Source organism: Amblyomma mixtum, chromosome 10 (genome assembly GCF_055824585.1).
Source record: "Amblyomma mixtum isolate Tamu chromosome 10, ASM5582458v1, whole genome shotgun sequence".
NCBI lineage: Eukaryota > Metazoa > Arthropoda > Arachnida > Ixodida > Ixodidae > Amblyomma > Amblyomma mixtum.
In genome coordinates, this window is record NC_143021.1 from 110,732,142 (window position 1) to 110,753,334 (window position 21,193).

The window sequence follows — 21,193 nt, forward strand, 5'->3', positions numbered from 1 at the left end:
TAGTTTGTCTCTGCGCTGTCATGTCCATGGACTGCTCTTACCCAGGTCTGCCCTGCAGTTTGGTATAGCGTCAGAAGGCAAGGCTATCGGCCTGTGCAAGGCCATTGTCAATCGGAAATCATGGCCCGAACCGATTGGCCAGCCTTTGGCCGAGGCCGGACTTGTTGGTAGCGAGATAAAGGGCTAACGTAAAGCAGGGGAGCTTTTCCCCTAGGGTAGCCGGCCGGGTAAGTGAACCTCCCCAAAGCACACTCGCCGTCAAAAGTGAATGGAAGGCGACTTTGTCAAAACAAATTTATTTTCTTTAAACCTAAAGTAGAATGGTTCAAGTTTGTTGGTGCACAGTGCAATTCGCAAAATCACAATTAGGCTGCACATATGCATTCAAGGATGCATGAATTGGGCGGGCAATGATTAATATTTTTCCTTAATATTGCCTTCCATTTACTTCTGACGGCACCTGTACATATAAGCAGTTGAAAACCTGATGAGCACTACCGAAAAAGAATATAAGCGTACTAGCATTTCGCCCCCTAAGAAGCCAGGAGTGGCGGTTCATGAAATTTGAGAAAAAATTGCCCACGATTACGTTACTTCCTAATGCGAAATTTGAGTGCAGCTCATCAACTGTTCAAGCTTCTCGATAGATTGAGGCAAAGAATGCAGGCAAGGCATGTATGTACAATTACAGACGGCTTTTTCTTTTTTAGACATATTCCTTCTTCAAGAAACAGTCCACTAAAGTAAAGTTACCCTTGAGAGAGATTACAATTGTGACGACCCCACATAATGCGCAGGTCCACACGGGACGGAGAGGCAAGAAGACACCGTATGGCTCAGTTTAAACAAAATGATGTAATCAATAATTATACATGGTACATCAGAGGCTGGGGTGTCCGAGCTTACGTGGCGACGCCGTCATGGGGGCGATGGATGGTCTCCGGAGTTGCGATCCGTCGGTGGCTGGCAGAAGCTGCGCGCCGTCCGGCTTCGGCGCTGAAGGACCCTTTTTCGTGAACGATCTCGTCCTCTGCGTGCCTTTCGTCCGCACTCGCCAGCTATATCTGCTCCGCCGGCCACGCCCGATCTACTGCCTTCCCCACTGGAATGTTTCTTTCTTCCTCCTTTCCACGGCGGCGCCCTGCGGCATCCCCGACATCCCTCGTCGGAATGTCGTTTGACTCCCGCCGGCAGCTTTCTTCTCTTGTCCTTGTACGGCCAGGCATGCCTAATTGGGCTGGCTTTCCCTCCCGCCGGCGCCTTTGCTGTGGTCGCTCGGACAATACCTCCGGCGCGACCCCGGCCTTCGCCGCTATAGTGGTCACCTCCGCTCAAGGAATTTCGCTGGGGTTACTGCTGACAATGGCCCTAGACATTCCTGCTACACTAATCCGCTGAGGCTCGGAGGGGCATTCCAAGCATCCCACTTCCCATGGTCGTCGCGAGGTTGTCGGCCTTGTTGATTGTTCACGGTTGAGCACAGAGAAAATTCCGCCGAAGGTATGGGCCCTGGTAGCTCACGCACGGAACGTCACACAATGCAGAAGAATTATTGCACTAAAGTGCACTACCACAAGAGAGGGAGGCAAGCGAACAAAACACAATTTGTTCACTGAAGCGGAAACGGCGGCTCCGGGCGGTCAACGCCCTTCTTGTATAGGCTCGCTGCACGTCAGTCTGTTCTTCGCGCCAAGGCAGGCGTGCACATACACACAGTGTTGGCTGTGCAGTCTCCTTCTTCTCGCGCTGGGCGCGCGTTCTCATTGGTCAAAGGCCGGGTGTGGCTTCGAGGAGCACCTGGAACTTTCTGTCATGGCGCCGCCGCCATAGCGCGAGTGAAGAGGTGGAGGGCATCTCTTGGCGCACGCAAGGCTACGTCCTCTCCATCAACACCGCGTAGAAACGGCTCGGACAGTCTAGAACAATCGACGGCAATCCCCCTGCGCGCCGCGTCGGCGAGTGGTGGGAGAGGGGGCAGCCGCACACACAAGGCTAGTCGCTCTCCAGGGGTTCCTTCCCCGCCGTTTTATGACGCTGGCCGGCGACAGCCGTCCGCACGGCGCTCTTTTTCTTTTTGTTTCTTGCTAAGGAGAGGAGGAGGTTGCGCTTTTACCCTCTGCTGGTTACAACGGACAACGACGACGCCGCGAAAGGCAGAAACGGGCGCCTAAAGGTAGGAACACACTAGCGGCAAAGCGCGCGCGGCACGCCGCCGGTGGCGAGAACGCCGCGCGGCAGAGAGGCCACATCGGTTGTGCGCGCGGCGGTCGCGTCGGGGCCACGTGACAGCGCAGATCTCGCCTTGTCTCGAACTGGCCGAGTATAGGCGTGATTTCGCGGTCTTCGCGCGCTTTTTTCTTGCTCGGCTAGCTGACCGCATTCGTCCCTCGTCATCTACCGCGCTGATCGCGTTGACTTCTGCAATGGCAGATGCAGACGACGATGTTCTGACGACGATGAGCGTTTTGGTCATTCTGTGTTCTCTGCTGTTGCGACGGCGGCGCATGCAAATGGCACGTAGGCGAAGGTTTTGGGTGCACCCCTGCTGGCGCTACCGAGACTCTGAGGGGCAAGCGAATGCTTTGCTGCCCCGGCTGCGCGACCGAGATGAATGCTTCTTCAGAGAGTGAGTAATTACAACCTTTTTAAACGCGTAGTGTGCCGTGTGTTTTACGTGACATATAGTGATGTTGCTTTTGATTCTTGATTATAGCTTCCTTCGGATGCCGCCAAGCTCGTTCGACACACTGCTTCAGCTAGTTCGGCCTGTGATTGAGCGGCAATACACTCCGCTCAGGCAGTCGATATCCGCACACGATCGACTTGCCATGACAGTAAGGTAAGTCCGAAAGTCCGTGACCGGGCACTGTCCCGTCATAGTGCCCGATCAACAGTCCCTCGGAAAGTATTGTGTTAGAAGGTACCGCATGGACACTATGATGCAACTCAGCCCCACCCCCCTCCTCCCCATTTATCCTTTGAGAAGTATGCGATGAGAATACGCTTTTCAGATTTCTCGCAAACGGCGACACGATTTGAAGTTTGTCATTCAACTTCCTGACAGGACGATCAACGGCTGGAATGATCGTAAGAGAAACTTGTGCTGCATTATGGGAGATACTTCAGCCAATCTATGTAAGGTTTCCACAAACAGCAGAAGAATGGAAAAAGGTAAGTGCACTATAGCCCGTTTTCTTACTGCGGTGAGGGTTTATAGTGTCGGCAAGTGTCCAGCTTGCATTTTTTTACCTTATTTGTTATGCTACTGACTTTCCCAATGCCCATTACATACTGACTTTTGAAATGTGTGGAACTCTTGCATCTCATAACGCGCATAAGGCAATTGAACGTTGCCTTACGCATTACTACGCTATTGTTTTTTTCACAGTCTATATTATTTTGCCTCTCGAACACTCTTTCAGATTGCCACAGACATGCTTGCAGAGTGGAATTTTCCCAACTGCATTGGATGCATTGACGGAAAGCATGTGAGCATTGAATGCCCTACAAATTCAGGGTCACAGAACTTGAACTACAAGAAGTCATTCAGCACAGTCCTCATGGCAACATGCGATGCACATTACAGGTATGGTTCATTCATGGCAAAACAAAGCTTTTGTTAAACTGCTGGCTAATGGTGTATTCTTCTTGAGAATCATGAAAACAGTGTATTATATTCATTGAAAGAGAGTGCCATTGAATGCACTGAAAGAAAAGAGGACAGTTCAGTGCTATAAGTTACATGACGAATTAAGGGGCATAGCGTGACAGACGTATGATTACCATGGTTTGCTCACGCAGGTTGACATTAAACATAATTGATTGTGCACAAATTGCAACAGATTCCAAGATGTTAATCTCTGAGTTCTGATCGTGTGTGGCATGTATATTTAGTCCAACTATAATGCAGCACAGAAATGACTTTACGAGAATAGAACGCAGTAGTTACTCCAGGAGGAGCAAGGTGAAAGTCATGTGCTACATCAGGTGCTAATGGGCTATACAGAAACTTCTTGCTTTATTTCAGATTTCTGTATGTGGACGTTGGCCACCACGGGGGAGAAAGTGATGGGGGAGTTTTCTTAAGGACAAAGTTGACGCGCATATTGGGTGAGCGCCGATTTGGCATCCCCCCAGCAGCAACAGTGGGATCAGCGGGTCTTATACCATACTTGATTGTGGGCGACGAGGCCTTTCCATTGAAGCCTTACCTCATGCGGCCTTATCCTCGACGTGCCAAGTTGCACTAATTACTTTTAATGCTGACATGTTTCTCTCATTGCCGAGATGAAAAATCAATGCAGCTGTACTGTGCTACTGCTGCCACTGTTTTCCATAGCCGATACAGTTTTGTGCAATGCATGCATGCAGTAAAAATGGTCAAACAATTTCTACAAAAAATTTACAAATGCAGTTTAGCCTGTATGCATGTACATGGCATGTCTTACAAGGAAAGGCTTAGTTCCTGCATTAGAAAAAATGGTTCAGAGGACTAAATTTTGTGTATGCAGTGCAATATCAGCGTATTAAAATACTTTTATTACTGCTAATTTACATGTTAGCTTGCATTTTGTGTGAAAGCAATGGTATGATGCAGTAATAAAATCTAGTGGTGACATATATGTTTTAATTGCATGATTGCAAGCATGCATGAGTAATATTTAACCTGTTTTTCTGAAAGTATAATATACTGAAAATGTCAAGTTGTGCAATGCAGCCAAAGGTAGCCCTATGTATTATTTCGTTAGCGCAACAGTATGCAAAAATTGAATAAAAACCCCTATAATATCAAGTAATGTAGTATTTCGAATTGGCCGCACAGGCAAAAGAGCACCTAGAAGACATAACATGTCGCATCAGTTTTTTTCTTTTGAAGTTGATTTCAACGGGTGAGCACAGCTGCGACTTATTTCAGTGATTTTAAATTAGTGCCATTGCATTTTTCATCTAAGTATGTGCATGTTTGCTGCAATTTTAATGCCACTTATTTCAGTGATTTGAAATTAGTGCCATTGCATTTTTCATCTAAGTATGTGCAAGTTTGCTGTAATTTTAATCCCACTTATTTCAGTCATTTGAAATTAGTGCAATTGCATTTTTCATCTAAGTATGTGCATGTTTGCTGTAATTTTAATGCCACTTATTTCAGTGATTTGAAATTAGTGCCATTGCATTTTTCATCTAAGTATGTGCATGTTTGCTGTAATTTTAATTCCCTGACATTATGTTTTTGTCTAGCTCTTCATGCCTGCAGGGCCAGCCAGTATAGCGAGTACTTGAAGAGGGCAGTATTTAATTACCGGCTGAATCGTGCAAGGAGGCTCATAGAAAACAGTTTTGGTATTCTGGCCAGTACATGGCGTATACTGAAGAGACCCTTTCGAGCGTCAGAAGAAACCACTGAGAACATTGTAAGGGCATGTGTGGCGCTCCACAATTTTCTAATGAAAGTCTCGGTGTCCTCAAGGACAACGTACAACCCTCCTGGATTTGTCGCCCATGAAGACTGGGAGGGTAATGTCACAAATGGGGCATGGAGGAACGATAGAAGTGCCCTGCCTGGATGGACAGACCAGGGGTACCACTCTGCTCGGTAATTATTATTTCCAAGACAGCATGAAATCAATAATAGTTTGTATTTCCTCCTTCATTTACATTAAAGCAATTGAAGCTCATCAATAACAAACAGTGAAACCTTCAAAACATTTGATTTAAATTGATCATTTACCACAACATGACATAAGATGTTGCTCATTAGAGTTTGCATTAAGAATTGTAACGGTGCAAAAACACATGCTTAGTGCATTCTTGGGTACAGCTAGCGGCAAGGAGTAAAAGACGCCCATTAGAAGCTGTGACATCAGTTATACAGGCAGAAGAAGCTGAAGGAAAAGGATGAACATCTCGTGCATTTCTGTGTTACAGGACTGCATTGGAAGTAAGGGATAGGCTAGCATCCTACTTCATGAGTGACGGCCAGGTGCCATGGCAGGAAAGTGTCGTGACCCGTGCAGGGCGGCAGGTAATTTCCGATAACAGGAAGCTGCTTGTCAGCATGCACAAACACTATCGTGTCGAAAGAAAGCCGAAATTGCTTGCTTTCAAAGAAAAATATTTTCAGACTGGTCGCAGTTTACATTTCATTTAATTATACTGCTCCATTTCTGCTCCATACAGCAGCTTATGGATCTGGAATGTCACTTCGCATCTTTTTTTTTTGTGGCAGCATCCTCAGCTTTGCAGCAATCCAATTTGCTGCCTCTTGACTGTCGTCTTTTGGGGCCGGCATTTCATTCTTTTTTTTTATTTCAAGCAGCGTGGCCGAGCAGCTCCCCAAAACATCGTTCACAGCTTCGTCGAAGCTGTCAATCTGCCTTTTTTTGGTCCTGTATATAAATATATCAGCACAATATTTTCTTGCAATCACTGATTATCATTCAAATCCTGCAGGAAATGTGAACCATACCAGTACCGAGAGGAAAGTCCATTGGATGCTCGCCTTTTGGCAGACCTGCAGGAGAGGCCAAATGCAGGACAGGACTCTAGAAATGCACTGGAAAAGTATGTCTGCTTCCAGTAAAATAAAGTGTGCACAGCTTTCTTACCCTATATTTGGGGCAGCGGCTCCTGCTTGTGGAGTTGAGACCCTGCTTCAAAAAAATTTTTGTTGTCGTGTCATATCCCGACACAAGAAAGTGAACACCAACTCACCCTGAAGAGCCAGCAGAACATGCCGCAGCTTCTGATGTACTGTGGAGCCTATAGAAAACATAAAAATTGTGCCATTCATACCATGCAGAAAACATGTTGTCTACTTGCAATGCTATTTTATTTTTATTTATTTTATTTATTTACAAAATACTGCGGACACTGAGTCCAAGCAGGGTGGGCGAACAAAGTCAATCAAGAGACAAAAAAAAACGCAACATTTCAAAAAAGAACAACACAATATAGAAAAAATAATTGGTTAAAACTCTTGGGATAATGGTTTAACTAGCTCATTCCAATCTGTTATTGTGCGTGGAAAAAACGAAAACTTGTAAGTGTCTGTTCTAGCGAATATAGGGGTTAGAGAACTGGGATGGTGTTGACGAGTTTGTCTGGTTGGTGCCGGCGTTAAGTATGATGAGGGATCCATACCAAGTTTGTTACGTAATAAAAGAGAAATAAATTGTAACCTAAGCTTTCTTCGCCGATGTTCAAGTAGTTCAATTTTATTAATCTCCATTAAAGTGGTGGGGGAGTCAGACCTTGCATATTTATTAAAGATAAACCTGACAGCTCTTCTCTGTATTCTCTCCAGATTTTTTACGTTAGATTTAATATACGGGTCCCACACTACACATGCATATTCGAGTTTAGGTCTAATTATTGAAGAATAACACAGTAGCTTAATTTTAGAAGGAGCATTTTTTAGTTTATGTCTTAAGCAGCACAATTTCCTAAATGCCGCAGAGCAGATATTGTTTATGTGCAAGTTCCACGATAGATTGCTACTTATTGTTACTCCTAGGTATTTGTAGTTGGATACTTGTTGAAGAGGGAGAGAGCCTAATTTATATGTGTAGCTATGAAGTATGATTTTTCGGGTTATCGGCATATATACACTTTTGTCAGCATTCAGAACCATGCCCCATCGGTGGCACCATTCAAAAACGTTGTTCAAGGCACTGTCCAGGTCACTTTGATCCTTCTTATTTGTAACTTCTCGGTATAGAATGCAATCGTCAGCAAACAATCGAATATGCACTGGTGGGTTAACAACTTGAACAATATCATTGACATACAAAAGGAAAAGCAGAGGACCCAAAACACTTCCTTGGGGAACACCGGATGAAACTGGAAGAGAGCCCGAAAGTCGTCCACGCACTTCAACAAACTGTTTGCGGTCTTTTAAGTATGCAGTAATCCATGTCACTAAAATATCAGGAATGCCAATTTCTTTCATTTTAAAAATTAGTTTATCATGAGGAACTTTATCAAATGCCTTGCTAAAATCCAAAAATATTGCATCGATTTGGCCTTTATTATCTATACAAGAAGCAAATGAATTTATTACTGTAATTAGCTGTGTTACCGTCGAGAATCCTTTTCTGAACCCGTGCTGGAAGCTAGTTAGTACGCGATTTTTTTCTAAAAATTCGTTCATACAATGTGCAACTATATGCTGTTAAGGGTGGACAACGTGGTCCTGGAGGCCGGGTGTGACTCATCGCAAAGCAAGGGATATGACGAGGCCTGGCGCCGGCGGCAGAAGCATAGACGACGACGGCCAGGGCTGTTGCACTCCAAATCACCGAACCTCCTAACCGATCGAAGGACGCTGTCTCCCACGGGCCTGGGAGAAATTACTGTCAGACGAGTGTCGTCGTTAGGCAAAGATGCGGCGAGAACTTGTGACAGCAGCAGCAGCACGGCAGAAGCACCGGTATACGTTGGCCGAGTCGGCCTTCGGGTCACCGGACTGGATGATGCTACGCAAGGTCACGCTGAGCGAGGCTGCTAATTGAAAGACGCTGTGTCGAAGGAGTCTCGTGCTTCGGCCATCCGGCGGGGGAGTTCGAGAAGGTTCAACCACCTGCGAGAAGACTGCGGGATTCTGCTTTCCCACGGAGGCAACGCACAGAAAACTTGCGGCAGTGGTCAAGGTGACGCATCTGTGTTTGATGACTGTCTTCCCCTTCTCATCCCCCGAGCTGTGAGAGAGCGAGAGAGCTTCAGCACCGCCCCTGCCGTGGGTGGTACCGCCAGCGTCATCAATGGCCCATCCGATTGGACAACGTTATTCGAACCAAGCTCCCCAGTCAGGGATCTGGGGAACGCGAACCGTATTTAACGGGATGTTGTTGTGTGATCGGGGCATTCGCATTCGATTCGATTCTCTTCTGTAAATATGTAGAATAAACCCTTCTGTACAGTTTCCTCGATAACGCAGTCCGACATCGTCATTCGGAGCCGGTACCTGTAGGGCTAAACGAGTTAGTCATCTCCAGGACCCCTCCGTCTTCAACTCTGGTTCCAGCGGTGGGATAGAAGCCCCATCTTTAACACTGGTGGCAGCGGTGGGATAGAAACCCCATCTTTAACACTGGTTCCAGCGGTGGACTTGTAGCCCCATCTTTAACACTGGTTCCAGCGGTGGGATTGTGGCCCCGTTCTCAACAATGCTCTAATAGTTTACAGCACGGGGACGTCAATGATATGGGGCGGTAGTTCTGCAAGAGAAGACGGTCTCCTTTTTTATAAACGGGAACAATTCGGGCTGTCCTCCAGTCATCAGGTATTTTACCTATTGAGATTGAAGCGCGAAAAATTATTACAAGGAATTTAGCCAGAGTTTCGGCATAGCGTCGCAGAAATGCGTTTGGAATGTTGTCAGGGCCACATGACGTTTTGGTTTTCAGGTTCAACAGCATGGAAAGGACACCAGGGTAAGTAATAAAATTCACTTCGGCGGGATAATACACTCGGCTATTGTCGGTACATGAGCTCGGGGCAGAAAATACACTTTGAAAATAACTATTAAAATGCTGAGCAATAGCCTTTGGATCACATACCGCAGTGTTGTTCACCAAAATTTGTGTAACTGCTTTCTTTTTTTCACTAATATAATTCCAAAACTTACTTGGCTCGGTTTTTATAAAGTTTTGAAGGGATGTGTTGAAGAAATAGTCCTTTGAATCACGTAAGGCACGTGCTAGATTGTCCAGTATTTCCTTCAGCACATCAGGATCTGCGCGTTTTTTCTTGAGCCGTTTTACCCTTCGCCTCATTTGAATTATATTGCGCGTCATCCATGGGGTTTCCTTTCTTTCTTTTTTGTGCCTGTTTGGTACAAAAGTATCGATACAATACAAACAGATTTTTTTAAAACTGTCCCAGAGTGCGCAGACATCAGCGTAATCGAAATCAACAAGGCAAGTTTCAAGATGTTCAATGACAGACGCGTCGTTGGCACGCGAATAATCTTTAAAGTAACGTGAAGATGAGTGTTTCTTTTTGGTTTGCCGTACTAGAGGAAATGAAGCACTAACCAAGTGGTGGTCAGACAGACCTTGTTCTACAGAAACAGTAAAATTCACAATGTCGCGAGGGACGAACAGCAAATCTAATATCGAATTCGTGGAACCGACATTACGGGTTGGTTCCTGAACTATTTGCGTCAGGTTGTGGGTAAGCATTATTTTAAACAATATGTTGGCTTGCTTTGTGCAAGCACCGAGACACTCAAGAAGTTCCCAATCCACACCTGGCAAGTTGAAGTCACCCATCAATAAAATTTTACTGTTTTGGTACTGTAAGAGATGATTTTCTAGTTTAGTTAAGTAGTCGGTTCCAGAACTAGGGGGTCTATAAAGAGCATATAAAACAAAGTTTTGTCCCCAACAGGAGAGTTTCACACATAGGCATTCGATATCATGTACGTCATCTTGTAAAACAGCTTCAATTTGTTTCTTAATTAGGACAGCCACTCCACCACCCCTGATTCCCTGTCTTTTCGAAATACAGTGTAAGAAGGAGGGAAAACGTCCTCATCATTCACATCACTGTGAAGCCATGTCTCAGTAATCACTGCAACGTGCGGATCATGGTGTAACAGCGCTATTTCGAGCAAGTCTGCCTTATTAACTAAACTACGCGCGTTAATGTTTATTATGCGCAAATGTTTGCTCTGATACTGCAAATCACGTCATTCCTTGTCCTGCTGATCTACTCTCTTATCCTGGTAGACTATCTTTACGCGTTTATTTTGTGATTTATCCCAGAAAAACATATCTTTATCCACTTTTAGCTTGTCATGAATAAGGGTGACCTTCTTTTTTTGATCCCTCTCTTCTTTCGCTCTATCCCAAAGTAGTTTTCGTGTCAGCAGCGTAGATTGCGAATAATCATTCTGAATCATTCTGAACAAGACACATTACACTCATCTAGTACCCGAAAGCTTGGTTTCACACCTTGTTGCAGTTTTTGGGTGTGCAGTCATTAAATCTGACAAAGTTTGTGTTTGATTTAATGGCGCATAGGCAACTCAGCCATCATGCGCCAAACTCAAGACACTGAAAAAATTTTTCTCGTACATTGCAATGCAGTGTTGAATGTATGATTCACTTGAAACTACAGACCAGCGGCGAGTCATGACAGCAACTAAGCCAAGATCTGTATGCACATAAAACTAATCCATTTCTATGGGAGTGCAGCATAACAGTGCAAAATAGTAGCGACCCACTATTAAACGTGAAAGGCTGGTGGAAAGGGTGTATTGATAAGGAACCTGTGATGCACCACAGCTAGGAAAATTGAAAATCCCCACCCACCTCAAATCATCTTCATCAGTGAAGTCGTCGCTGGGGCTGTCTGTGTACCTGCATTATTAAAGGCATAGGATGTTGCTACTATTGGTGTATGATGACACCACAATTAGGACAGCTTACTTACATTTCTTGGAAAAGCACAGCAGCCGGGCTTGAGGCACAGCTGCACAGGTTAATGAAATGGCAATGCTGTACATAAACTGTTTCACTGCAGTAATCGTTATGGTAAGCAAACAATGAGGTGCACACCTGGCCACCAGTCTTGGACTGGAAGGGCTGCTCGATGCCAGCGAAGATTGCTGAATGCAGCTGCACAAAAGCACAGATGCAATTGCTTTCAGCGTAACAAGTTAAATCATTTGAAGCTTAATAAATTAAAGTTACACTTATGGAAACAAGACTTAGCGTACATGTCCTCCTCTGGGGGCACATTTGTTGAAGACCTGAAATGTGAGGTTTTTTGATGCAATCCCTGCAGATTTCTCGCCAGGAAAATAATGTGAAAATATTAACAATAGCAAAGCAATAACAATAGCAAAGCTACCAGCGCAGCTGAAGGGAAAATATATTCTTAAAAACACAGAAGTCAAAGCAGGTAAAAAGATATTAAACACGAAGAAGGCGGCTAAAAAAGAGTGGTAGTGCGGGTGACAGCAGTGAAGTTATCAATGCCAGGCTGGAGTTCGCGCAGATGGCTGCGCAACTAAGTGGTGTTCTTTTTTACCTTTCGGCATAATGTGGCGTGTTCCTGAGCATGCCATCCACGATGTCGAAAAGTGTCCACTTCGTGTGGACCTTTCCGGCCTCTCCTCCGGCGCCACTTTTCCGGGCCCCCTCCGACGCAGACACAATTTTAAGCCAGCGATCTTTAACATTTTTAAATTTTGCGGCTGCTTGCGGTCCTGCAGAAATGTCACAGATTACCACCAAGCAAGGTTGCAAAATAAAAAGATGAGCAACTCGTTTGAGCACTCAAGCGGCGCTGTACAGCGCAGCCTGATACGACATGCGAACCGCTCAGGCAATATCACCAAGCCGAGATTCCACAACATTTGCTCCGCAGCACACCGCTTGAGCACTCTAAACAAGTGTGCTCACCCCTGCACATTCCTCCCGACGTGAACATTCAGCGGAAGCTCAGATAAAGAATGAAAACAACTCACCAGTCAGATGGAATGGTCTGCTGATTATCGCCCACCGGTTCATTTCGGCGTCCTTATCCTTGTTTTCCGGGTGAGATTTGTCATACAAAAACGGGAATACACGTACATTGTTGTAGGTACGAATTGCGCACAAAAGACACACACAGGAAAGACACGAGGGAGGTCTCCCTCGTGTCTTTCCTGTGTGTGTCTTTTGTGCGCAATTCGTACCTACAACAGTATGCACCAACTCGCCCAACAAGAAGGTCTTCTTAAATACACGTACAGTCTCCAGAAACTGCTCCATCATGCTTTCTCGGCTGACATTCATTTTTCAAAGTCGCTGCTCACCAACGAGGAGAAAGCTCTTTGTCGCGGCTGGCTCGGAGCGCTCGATCGGGTCTAGCCGCCGCCGATTGAAGTTAACTTCGGCAGTCGCCAAGAGGTGGCGCTGAGCCGGACGTCTCTCATTGGTTCTACCCGCTCCGCGGCACGCGCGCCGGAAATGGCTCCTCGACCCATCCTCTGCGCGGCACGCGATCCCGCCGCGGCGGCAGGTTTCGCGGCAAGCGGCATGGCGCCGGCGGCGTGCCGCACGCGTTTTGCCGCCAGTGTGTCCGTACCTTAAGAGCCGCGCTCTAAAATTTCTGTCAAAGTGGCGAATAACTGCGAACAGAAAGGACAGCCTCATCTTACAATAAAGCTAGTATTTCCAGTACTGCCAGTATTAGTAGACATAAATGGTCGTCTCTCGTGTTCAAACGCCGTCCATGGATCCGCGGTACGAACAGCAGCACAATTTCCGAACAGAAAGAAAAGACAACAAGCGATAGCGAACTTTTCAATGCAAGTGTCGTGAACATCATAGAATATGTTGATTCAGGATTTACAGGATTCCGTTCTCGTGCGGCCATTTCTACGTGGGTCAAACAGGCAGGTGCCTCAACGAACGCCTTTTGGAACACGCTAATTCTTTGCGTGGCTCCGGTTCGTCAAAACTGGCTGCACATTGCAAATCCTGCCTATGCACTCCGTACTTTGACAACACTGTTGTGCTGTATCGCCATAAAGAACAACTGGTACGGGAAGTGGTAGAGGCGTATCATATCTGCACAGAAGGTGACTCATGTGTGAGCAGCACTTCGATAGCCTTGTCTAAGCGCGAGATATATCTGTTGGAAAAGCGTGGGAGCCTGTAGGTGCTTACCTTTCACCAATGGTTTTTCCTTTCTTTTTATGTTAGTGGTTTGCGATGACGACGTGAGCCTGTGACGCAGCGATTAGAGATATGTGGTTTATATTTATATGTTGTTTTCCGATTAAAGTCAGCGCGTGTTCGTGTCTCTCTTTTTCTTGGTCCTTCGTTTTAGTTGCGCTGTTTCGTTCCTTAAATATGTTGATGTTCTCGTCCCAGACGGCGCACACGAGAGCATACCAGACCAAGCGCGAAAGCCTAAAAAAGAGCAAAGCAGCGGCGCCACGGACAATAACTAGTGTCTGAGACGTTTCGGGCGCTAAACGCCGACCACAGCTCTCCGTGGACAGAGGCTCGCGTGCCGGCAGAGCCAAGAAGCGACCGTCGAGCCACCCGAGATGTGGCCGAAAGCAGCGGAGCGTGACACTACTCCGCGGTGGCAGCGCCCCTGGCCATTGCACCACCTCCCGCGACGAGAGAATGCGGTTACGTGCCGCTCAGCTGGAGGGAAAAGAATTCGACGAAAAGCGACAAGCCGAATGCTTCACTGCGTTCCTCGTGGTCTGCCAGCAAAAGACTACGGGTACTGCGAGGACGACAATATAGAGCGGTCACGCAGACGACAAGAGCTTGTCTTAGTGATGTGGACTAAAAGGACTATAGACATATAATTTTAGTTGCGTGTTTTCGTCTTTGAAATAATGCGTTAGGCATCACGGTACATGGATCACAGCATGGTATTCGCTGACAAAGCTAAATTATTTATAATTGAATTTATTCTCATACTCTTTCGATTTTGATTTCATATACGGAATTATGGCTGTGACGTGCAGTTGGCGTTTACATCACGCGAGGTAAAAAAAAATGCTGTAGTCTGATACTGATACGCAGTTTTGATTCACTACAACACTTAAACCACCTTGCTCCAAGAGCTGGAATGGCAACAAACAAAAAAGTTTGGACATTTCAATGAGTTATTTGCACTGGAGGGATTGCTTTGCCTGAAAGCTCCTTGGAAGTACATGCATTTTGGCATGACTTAGACAAATTTTTTAGGCGTGTTCGCAACTCCGTGTTCTAAGTTCTAAAATGCACATACATATCGCTCACAGTGGGCTACGCGCCTCTAAATAAATAAGAAGACTAACAGTAAGAGTTAAAAAATTAACTATTCAGTGTTAGTTACAAAGTATCCTAGTATCCTAGTCTAAATTAATCCCTAGCCCTCCACTATAGTGGCGCTCATAGCTCTCGAGTTGTTTTTGGACGTAAAACTTATAATTTAAAATTAATTATGTGGCAGAAAAGGTAAAATAAATTAATAGAGGTGCCGCCATCGCGGGCTGTTCCAGCAAACAACCAGTGGTACGTGGAAGCAGCTTTTCCTTGCGAATCCTGGAGGTCCAGCTACTCAGGCATTCACTCCCAGGCTGTGATCGTGAAGTCTTCACCACTCTGCCCGTCCCGAGTTTGAATTGACTAGCGGGAAAATTTTTGATCCCATTTCATTGAAACGTACAGGTTTGATGCTGGAATAATACCAACATAGCCAGAACGTGCGTCTAAAATTACTACTAAGAACAAACATTCGATAGTTTCCTCAGTGTCCGCTTTGAATTCGGCCGGTAAACTATCTGCGCCAAAGGGACTGTCATGAAGAGAGTCGCGTATGCACGGCAAACAGATGGCCAATGTGCGTCATGCGTGATTCTTTATTCGTGTTTTTTCTTCTCGCGCAGTTGCTTTTCCAGAGCGCTCCGACCAGCCTGCGATCGGGTTAACCTCGTTCTCAATACAAGTCGGTGTGTGTTTGTGACTTTGGTCAGAAAATCTGGAGACCATTTCCCAGGCAGCGATTAAGAAACAGGACTCCAAAGAGAAAGGTAACAGAACCTGAATATTATTCTTCACAACGGACCTCACCTTACCAAAGTCGAGGCCCGACCCAAGTCGAAAATGTTAAAATCAGAGTTACCGCAAGCGTGCATGGCGCGCTCACGGGTGCTTATGAGTGAAATCGCTTGGCCCGAACGGCCCATCTCTGCACTTTGTTTCGCTTTCAGTGCAGGCGCCAAAAGGCCTCCCCCGGTCATCCTCTCTAGTCATGAAGCTGAATGGATGCCGGAGGGCGCGAATGTGTGGCCACGGCGGCAGCACTCCGCCATTGAGCGCCGTAATGGCCCGACTCCGGAGCAAAATGGGGCGACAGGTGGCGGAACGCGGCGCGGGTGCCCATTCACCGCGTAGAGGAGGCAAGGCCCGACGTGGGCAGCCGGCAACCGGAGTGGAAGTACGGCGGCAAACGTGGCATCTGAGCGCCGGCAGCGTAAGGTAAAGCACGCACACCTTCTTCTTGTTCTTTTCATTAATAATTGACAAAATGATTCCACGAATAACCATGTAATTAAGTTTCGATCCAAGCTAATGGTGATCGCTTTCGATCGATGGCTTGTCACAAAATTTCGGCCCTCGACGAAACACAGACGAGCGGATCCAGAACGCAACGCACACAGCGAGGGCAAAGAAAGAACATTTATTACTCATTGTCGTTGACAGCGCCTGGACACATCGATAGGAGACAGAAACAGAGACGACGACACAGGCGCCGAAATCCAACTTTATTCCAGAACCGCCGAAACACTGCATATAGTATACTCAAAACACAGGCGCCAACAGGCACTAATGGCAACAAGATGCGATATGACAAGCAGTGAAAAAATAACAAAAACTAGAAAAAAAAACAAAGGATAGAACAGGGAAGGATAAGACTAGAACAAGGCGAGAGCAAAACTTTATAAGCAAGCCATTTTTAAATGTCCGCCAACCCGTGAAACAGTGGAACGGTTCGACCAAAAGAATTTTCAAGAACTGGTCCGACAAATGGAACTGAAACCCTACGCACAAACACAGATATCAAGCGCAGCGAGAAAGGAAAGGCGAAATGGCAAGAATAAACACGCAATGGAAATAAAATGGTGATCGGGTAAGCAAACGAGAATTTAACAACAAAGGTGAAGCGAACAATTAACACAGCTAAACGTGGAAGGTGAAGTACGCTAGAAAACTAAAAGGATAGGAAGGGAGTAAAAATGCATATGAGCAACAAAGGTGGAGTCAACAATTTACTCAGCTAAAGGGGTAAAATGAGGTGCAGTAAAGCGGAGAGAGATAAAATATATATAAAAAATGGAATTCAGCAATCAGTACGAATGCTTAAAAGCAAAGAAAAATAGAAACAAAACAGGGGGAGTTGACGCAAAAGGCAACACATGGAACACAATTGTAAAACCAGGGCTAGGTCAAACAGACCCAGAAAGAAAGGCAATCTCTTTTTTCCGAGAGTGAAACAGAGAGTGTGCTTACACATTCACCCCGGAGCCTCAAACCAAGCAAAAGAGGAAATTTAGCGAAAAACCTGTTCGAAAAATTGAACCTCAAAAAGCTGTCTCGTGCAATAGAAGGCAACAAGAGCACCTGCTGGGAAATGTTCTTCAATGCAAAAACACAAGGTCGGCTGACCTCTGCGCGTTATTGTTTCGGGCAAAATACCTGGCAGAAAGAAGTAGCTAAGATTTGCGACACAGCCTGAATTTCCTTTCTGGTCCGAATCTTTTTCTGGTGAATACGGGAGCAGTCATTGGATTTTTGAAGGGGAATAGAAGCAAAGCCTTCAACGGATTTTCTATTGATTTTAAGGACTTAATTTGTTTCTATTCCGCAAGATGACCTTATGATACGCGTTCGCGGCGCTAGCGACAAACACGGAGCCACATCCTTTCAGAATGAGTGTGGCGTTTCGGTGGATGCTTTCTTGGAATTGCTCTTTGTGTATAAAATCAACGGTTACAGAATGGAATGGTTCATTCTTAATCCAAAGGAAAGGAATCTGCATACAATCGTACATTGTCCCAGTGGGCAGCGATCTTTTTCTTGTCATGCATGACAGAGCTCATTACATATATTAATGACGTCATTCAGGTAACCAGACACACACCGGTGGAAGTACGCTTATACGCAGATGACTGCGTCCTCTGCTCTAACATTAGCGCCACTCATGATCAGCAAGTACGGAACGACGTCTTTTCATTATTTTCAGACCGGAGTAACACGGCAGGTGAACAAAAATTTCACGAAAGCTGTTGCAATGAGTTTTGTCAACAAGAAACAGCCTCTGAAATTCCCCTATAACTCTTAAGGGTTCAGTCTAACGCATGTTAATGAATTCAAACACCTGGGCGTTACTTTTACTATTATAACCTTAGTTGGCATAACCATATTGATGTAATATGCTCTAAAGCACTGCGAGAACTTGGGTGCCGAAAACGTATTTTAGAGAGGGTACTAAGCAATGCAAGCTACTAGCTTTCAAAACACTAATTAGACTTCTCGAGTACGCGTATGCAGTGTAGTCACCTCATTTCATAAAAGATATATCCAAATTATAGTCGCTAAAGAGGAAAGCAGTTCGGTTTATCTACAGCAGATATGACCGTGGCTTCTCACCATCATCTCATACACGCGCTGTATCGCTTGAACTATTGTCGTATCGACGCACGTGTGACCGTCTAATCATGCTGCACAAAATCGTACATGGATTGACCAACATTCGGGCGCCCATCTCAGTGATCGCACCTGCTGCCCGAGTTACCCGACCGACTCATCCCGTCCATAGAGTGTTTTAAGTTTTATTTTTTCCTCACACTGTTGAATTGTGGAATAACTTAGATGGTTCTCTGGGTTTATTGCCAACTAATCAATTTAACCTAGAACTGCCTAACCATCTTACTTGAGATTGTTGTATTCTGCCTGACCATGTTACTTGAACTAGTTGTATTAGGCTCAGTAACCCACCCCTGCTAGGTCTCTAAGAAGAGACAGCAGTACTTCTAAATAAACAGAAAGCTGCGTGGTCAGCGTCGCATCGCCACTCCCCGACAAGCGCACTCATCTCTCCCGCGTCTCCGTCTTATTTCACGCGTACGGCGAAGTTCACGCTACGTGACGCGCCTATCATCGCCGCGTACCCTAATGCAGGGCGCTGTGACCCGTAGCCCTGACCCCTCGGGTGCTTGCACGCGGACACCAGGTACGAGCCGGAAAGACTCCTCCGTCTCGCTACGCAGGCAAAAATCAACAGCGGAAATCCAAATGAGAAAGGTAAGCGAGCCTACTACAGAAGAAAGCGCCCCATATTAAAGGCCCCGCCACTTACGAGCGCGCTGGCTAGATTTGCAGGTGGCTGTGGACAGGGGTCGCTGACTCTGGCACCTGCTACGCGCCATGCCGGCGCACCGGGAAGTGGTCGCTACGGGGGAGGGAAGAGAAACGCCTGAAGTGATCCGTCCGTGCAACTAACTGCTTCTCTGCGGAACACTCCTTCCTTCACGCGCTACCGATTCCTCCGCCCGTCGTCAGCCCTGCGGAAGAGGGGTGCGGTTCCCAATGAACGCGTTACGCAGCAAACTGAGCTTTGTAAGTGCATCTATTTATCGTTGAAAGCAGAGGGTTCTCAATGACGCAGGTTGATACGGCACGAGCGACCGTTATCACGACTTCGTAATCGGCAAGAAACTGCTGTGCAAAATGGCAAGGACTGCGAAAGAAACACTTTCCAGGCGCTGGTGTCTTTTGATTAGATTGATAATGAACTGCTGACATCCCTTTTCTTTGCCTTATAAACACACAGAGAATAAAGTTGACAGTCTGTGTTTGGGCGTGTCATTAGTGTTGTCTCTTGAAAATAGAAATCAGCGAACACGGGTGAAAGACGCAGGAAGAGTAGACACAACTGGCGCTGTCTCGTAAGTAAGCTTTTACCATACAGCATTGGATGTATTTACGCACAAAGAAAAGCAGCGCATGTGCGAAAGGCACGCAGATATGCAAGACATGACCAAACACACGCTGCGCAAACAAAAAAAAAGCAACATAGCTATGCACACACATCGCTGCCTCCAAAAATGACCCGTCACGAACTATCTCAAAAGGACGTCTTTGTCATACAAGGCGATGGACGGTTTGCTAACACGTATATGTATATTTCATGCTTTTCAATCAAAAACGCTTCCATGCTTTCTCGCGTTCGCTGATCCCGGTGTCGGTAAAGAACCTCAGCCTTTTTGAACAGTGCTTTACGCACCTCCTTACTTTCACTTTCACGCTCAACACAATGTCCAGCAACGCCTGTGAACGGTGTCCGATGGCAAGTTGTATTATGCTTCATGATCCCAACGTTCAGGCATCGCCCCGTTCGGCTGATGTACACATTTACTGCATGAAAGAGGTACCTCACAGACTACGTCACACACGGTGGCCTGTGACGCACTGTGCACAAGAATAGGCTCTCCATCCTTATGCCCACGTTCTGCTCTACTTTTATCTACATTTATCTATCAGCAGCGCCCTCAGCAGGGGTCTACTGTCACCGATTTCAAAGCTGCCCTCCAAGGCTTACAAGTTGCTCTTCGCCGTGGAGCCCGTGAACAACTGGGTCACGGAAATTCTACAACTACATCACTCATATTTAAAAGACTGTGCGCTAAAAAGACGTTCACAGGAAAAAGGAAACGACAGGAAAGAAGAGCATTAGTAAGGCTTTTTGACGGGCTTGTTGGTACATATCACTCTGCCGTCCATAAAGGACATGACCTTATCTACCAATGGCTACTGGGGCACAGCGGCATAGCAGGATATCACCGCGTGGATGAGGTCGCGCGAACTGCTCACCACGACGGCGATCTTGTGTCCATCCCCATTTCGAGATCAGACGCAGCTGGCAGGCTTCGCCCACTTGCGCGCGACATCACGCTTGCCGCGTGGAATTCCGGCCAATTTGCCAATTAACGTTTAAAATCCTTGGGCTCAGATCTGAAACTCCGGCTTCCATCCGGCCTACCACGACGTGAAGAAGCTTTGCTCTGTCGCATCTGGCTTGGTGTAGCTTTCACCAACCATTATTCTTCCTTAAGCAAACAAGGGAAGCGGAATGAGGGGCTCGTTATAAATACGACAGAAGCCAAAAGCCACAGAAACCAAGGGGCACAGGGGATTTTTTTTAATTTATTTATTTAATTTCTGGTGTTGATCAATTTAGAATATTACTGAACATGTTATCGCTTAATGCTAATTGATTAGAAAAGCAGAAGAAAAAACAACCACATGCCACCGGTGGGATCCGAACCCACGACCTCCGAAATACCCGTCCGGTGCTCTACCTCTGAGCTACGGCGACGGCTGTCAAATCTTCTGCTTTCGGGGGTATTTATGTTTACAAGTAACCTAACCTTGAGAGTGTTCACCAGCGCCACCCACGTTCATAGGCGGCGGACGTGGAACGTCCTGAGTTACCGCAGGTGTGACGTAGAACGTCACCGAACGAAGAGGATGGAAGCTGCGTGAGAACCCTCTTATGCTTCCTATGGCGTCAAGGCTGCCAGAACCGAGACCCTCGCTAAGCAATTAAGCAAACAAGGGAAGGGGAATGAGGGGCTCATTATAAATACGACAGAAGCGAACAGCCACAGAAACCAAGGGGCACAGGGGAT

The 21,193-nt window shown here is 46.2% G+C and overlaps 1 protein-coding gene and 1 pseudogene across 1 annotated transcript; one reads left to right on the plus strand and one right to left on the minus strand.

Moving 5' to 3' along the window:
- The first annotated feature begins 2,279 nt into the window (after positions 1–2,279).
- On the plus strand, positions 2,280–6,459 carry LOC149326666 (uncharacterized; annotated as a pseudogene).
- A 142-nt stretch (positions 6,460–6,601) lies between these two features.
- Positions 6,602–12,764, minus strand: LOC149326667 (uncharacterized). Its single transcript, XM_089563725.1, has 9 exons — positions 12,742–12,764; positions 12,476–12,582; positions 12,037–12,214; positions 11,723–11,755; positions 11,562–11,621; positions 11,437–11,475; positions 11,316–11,363; positions 6,712–6,759; positions 6,602–6,647 (listed from the first exon to the last, which is right to left on the minus strand). Exons 1-9 carry the CDS (start codon positions 12,762–12,764, stop codon positions 6,602–6,604), a joined length of 582 nt encoding a protein of 193 aa, XP_089419851.1.
- Between the last annotated feature and the right edge of the window lie 8,429 nt (positions 12,765–21,193).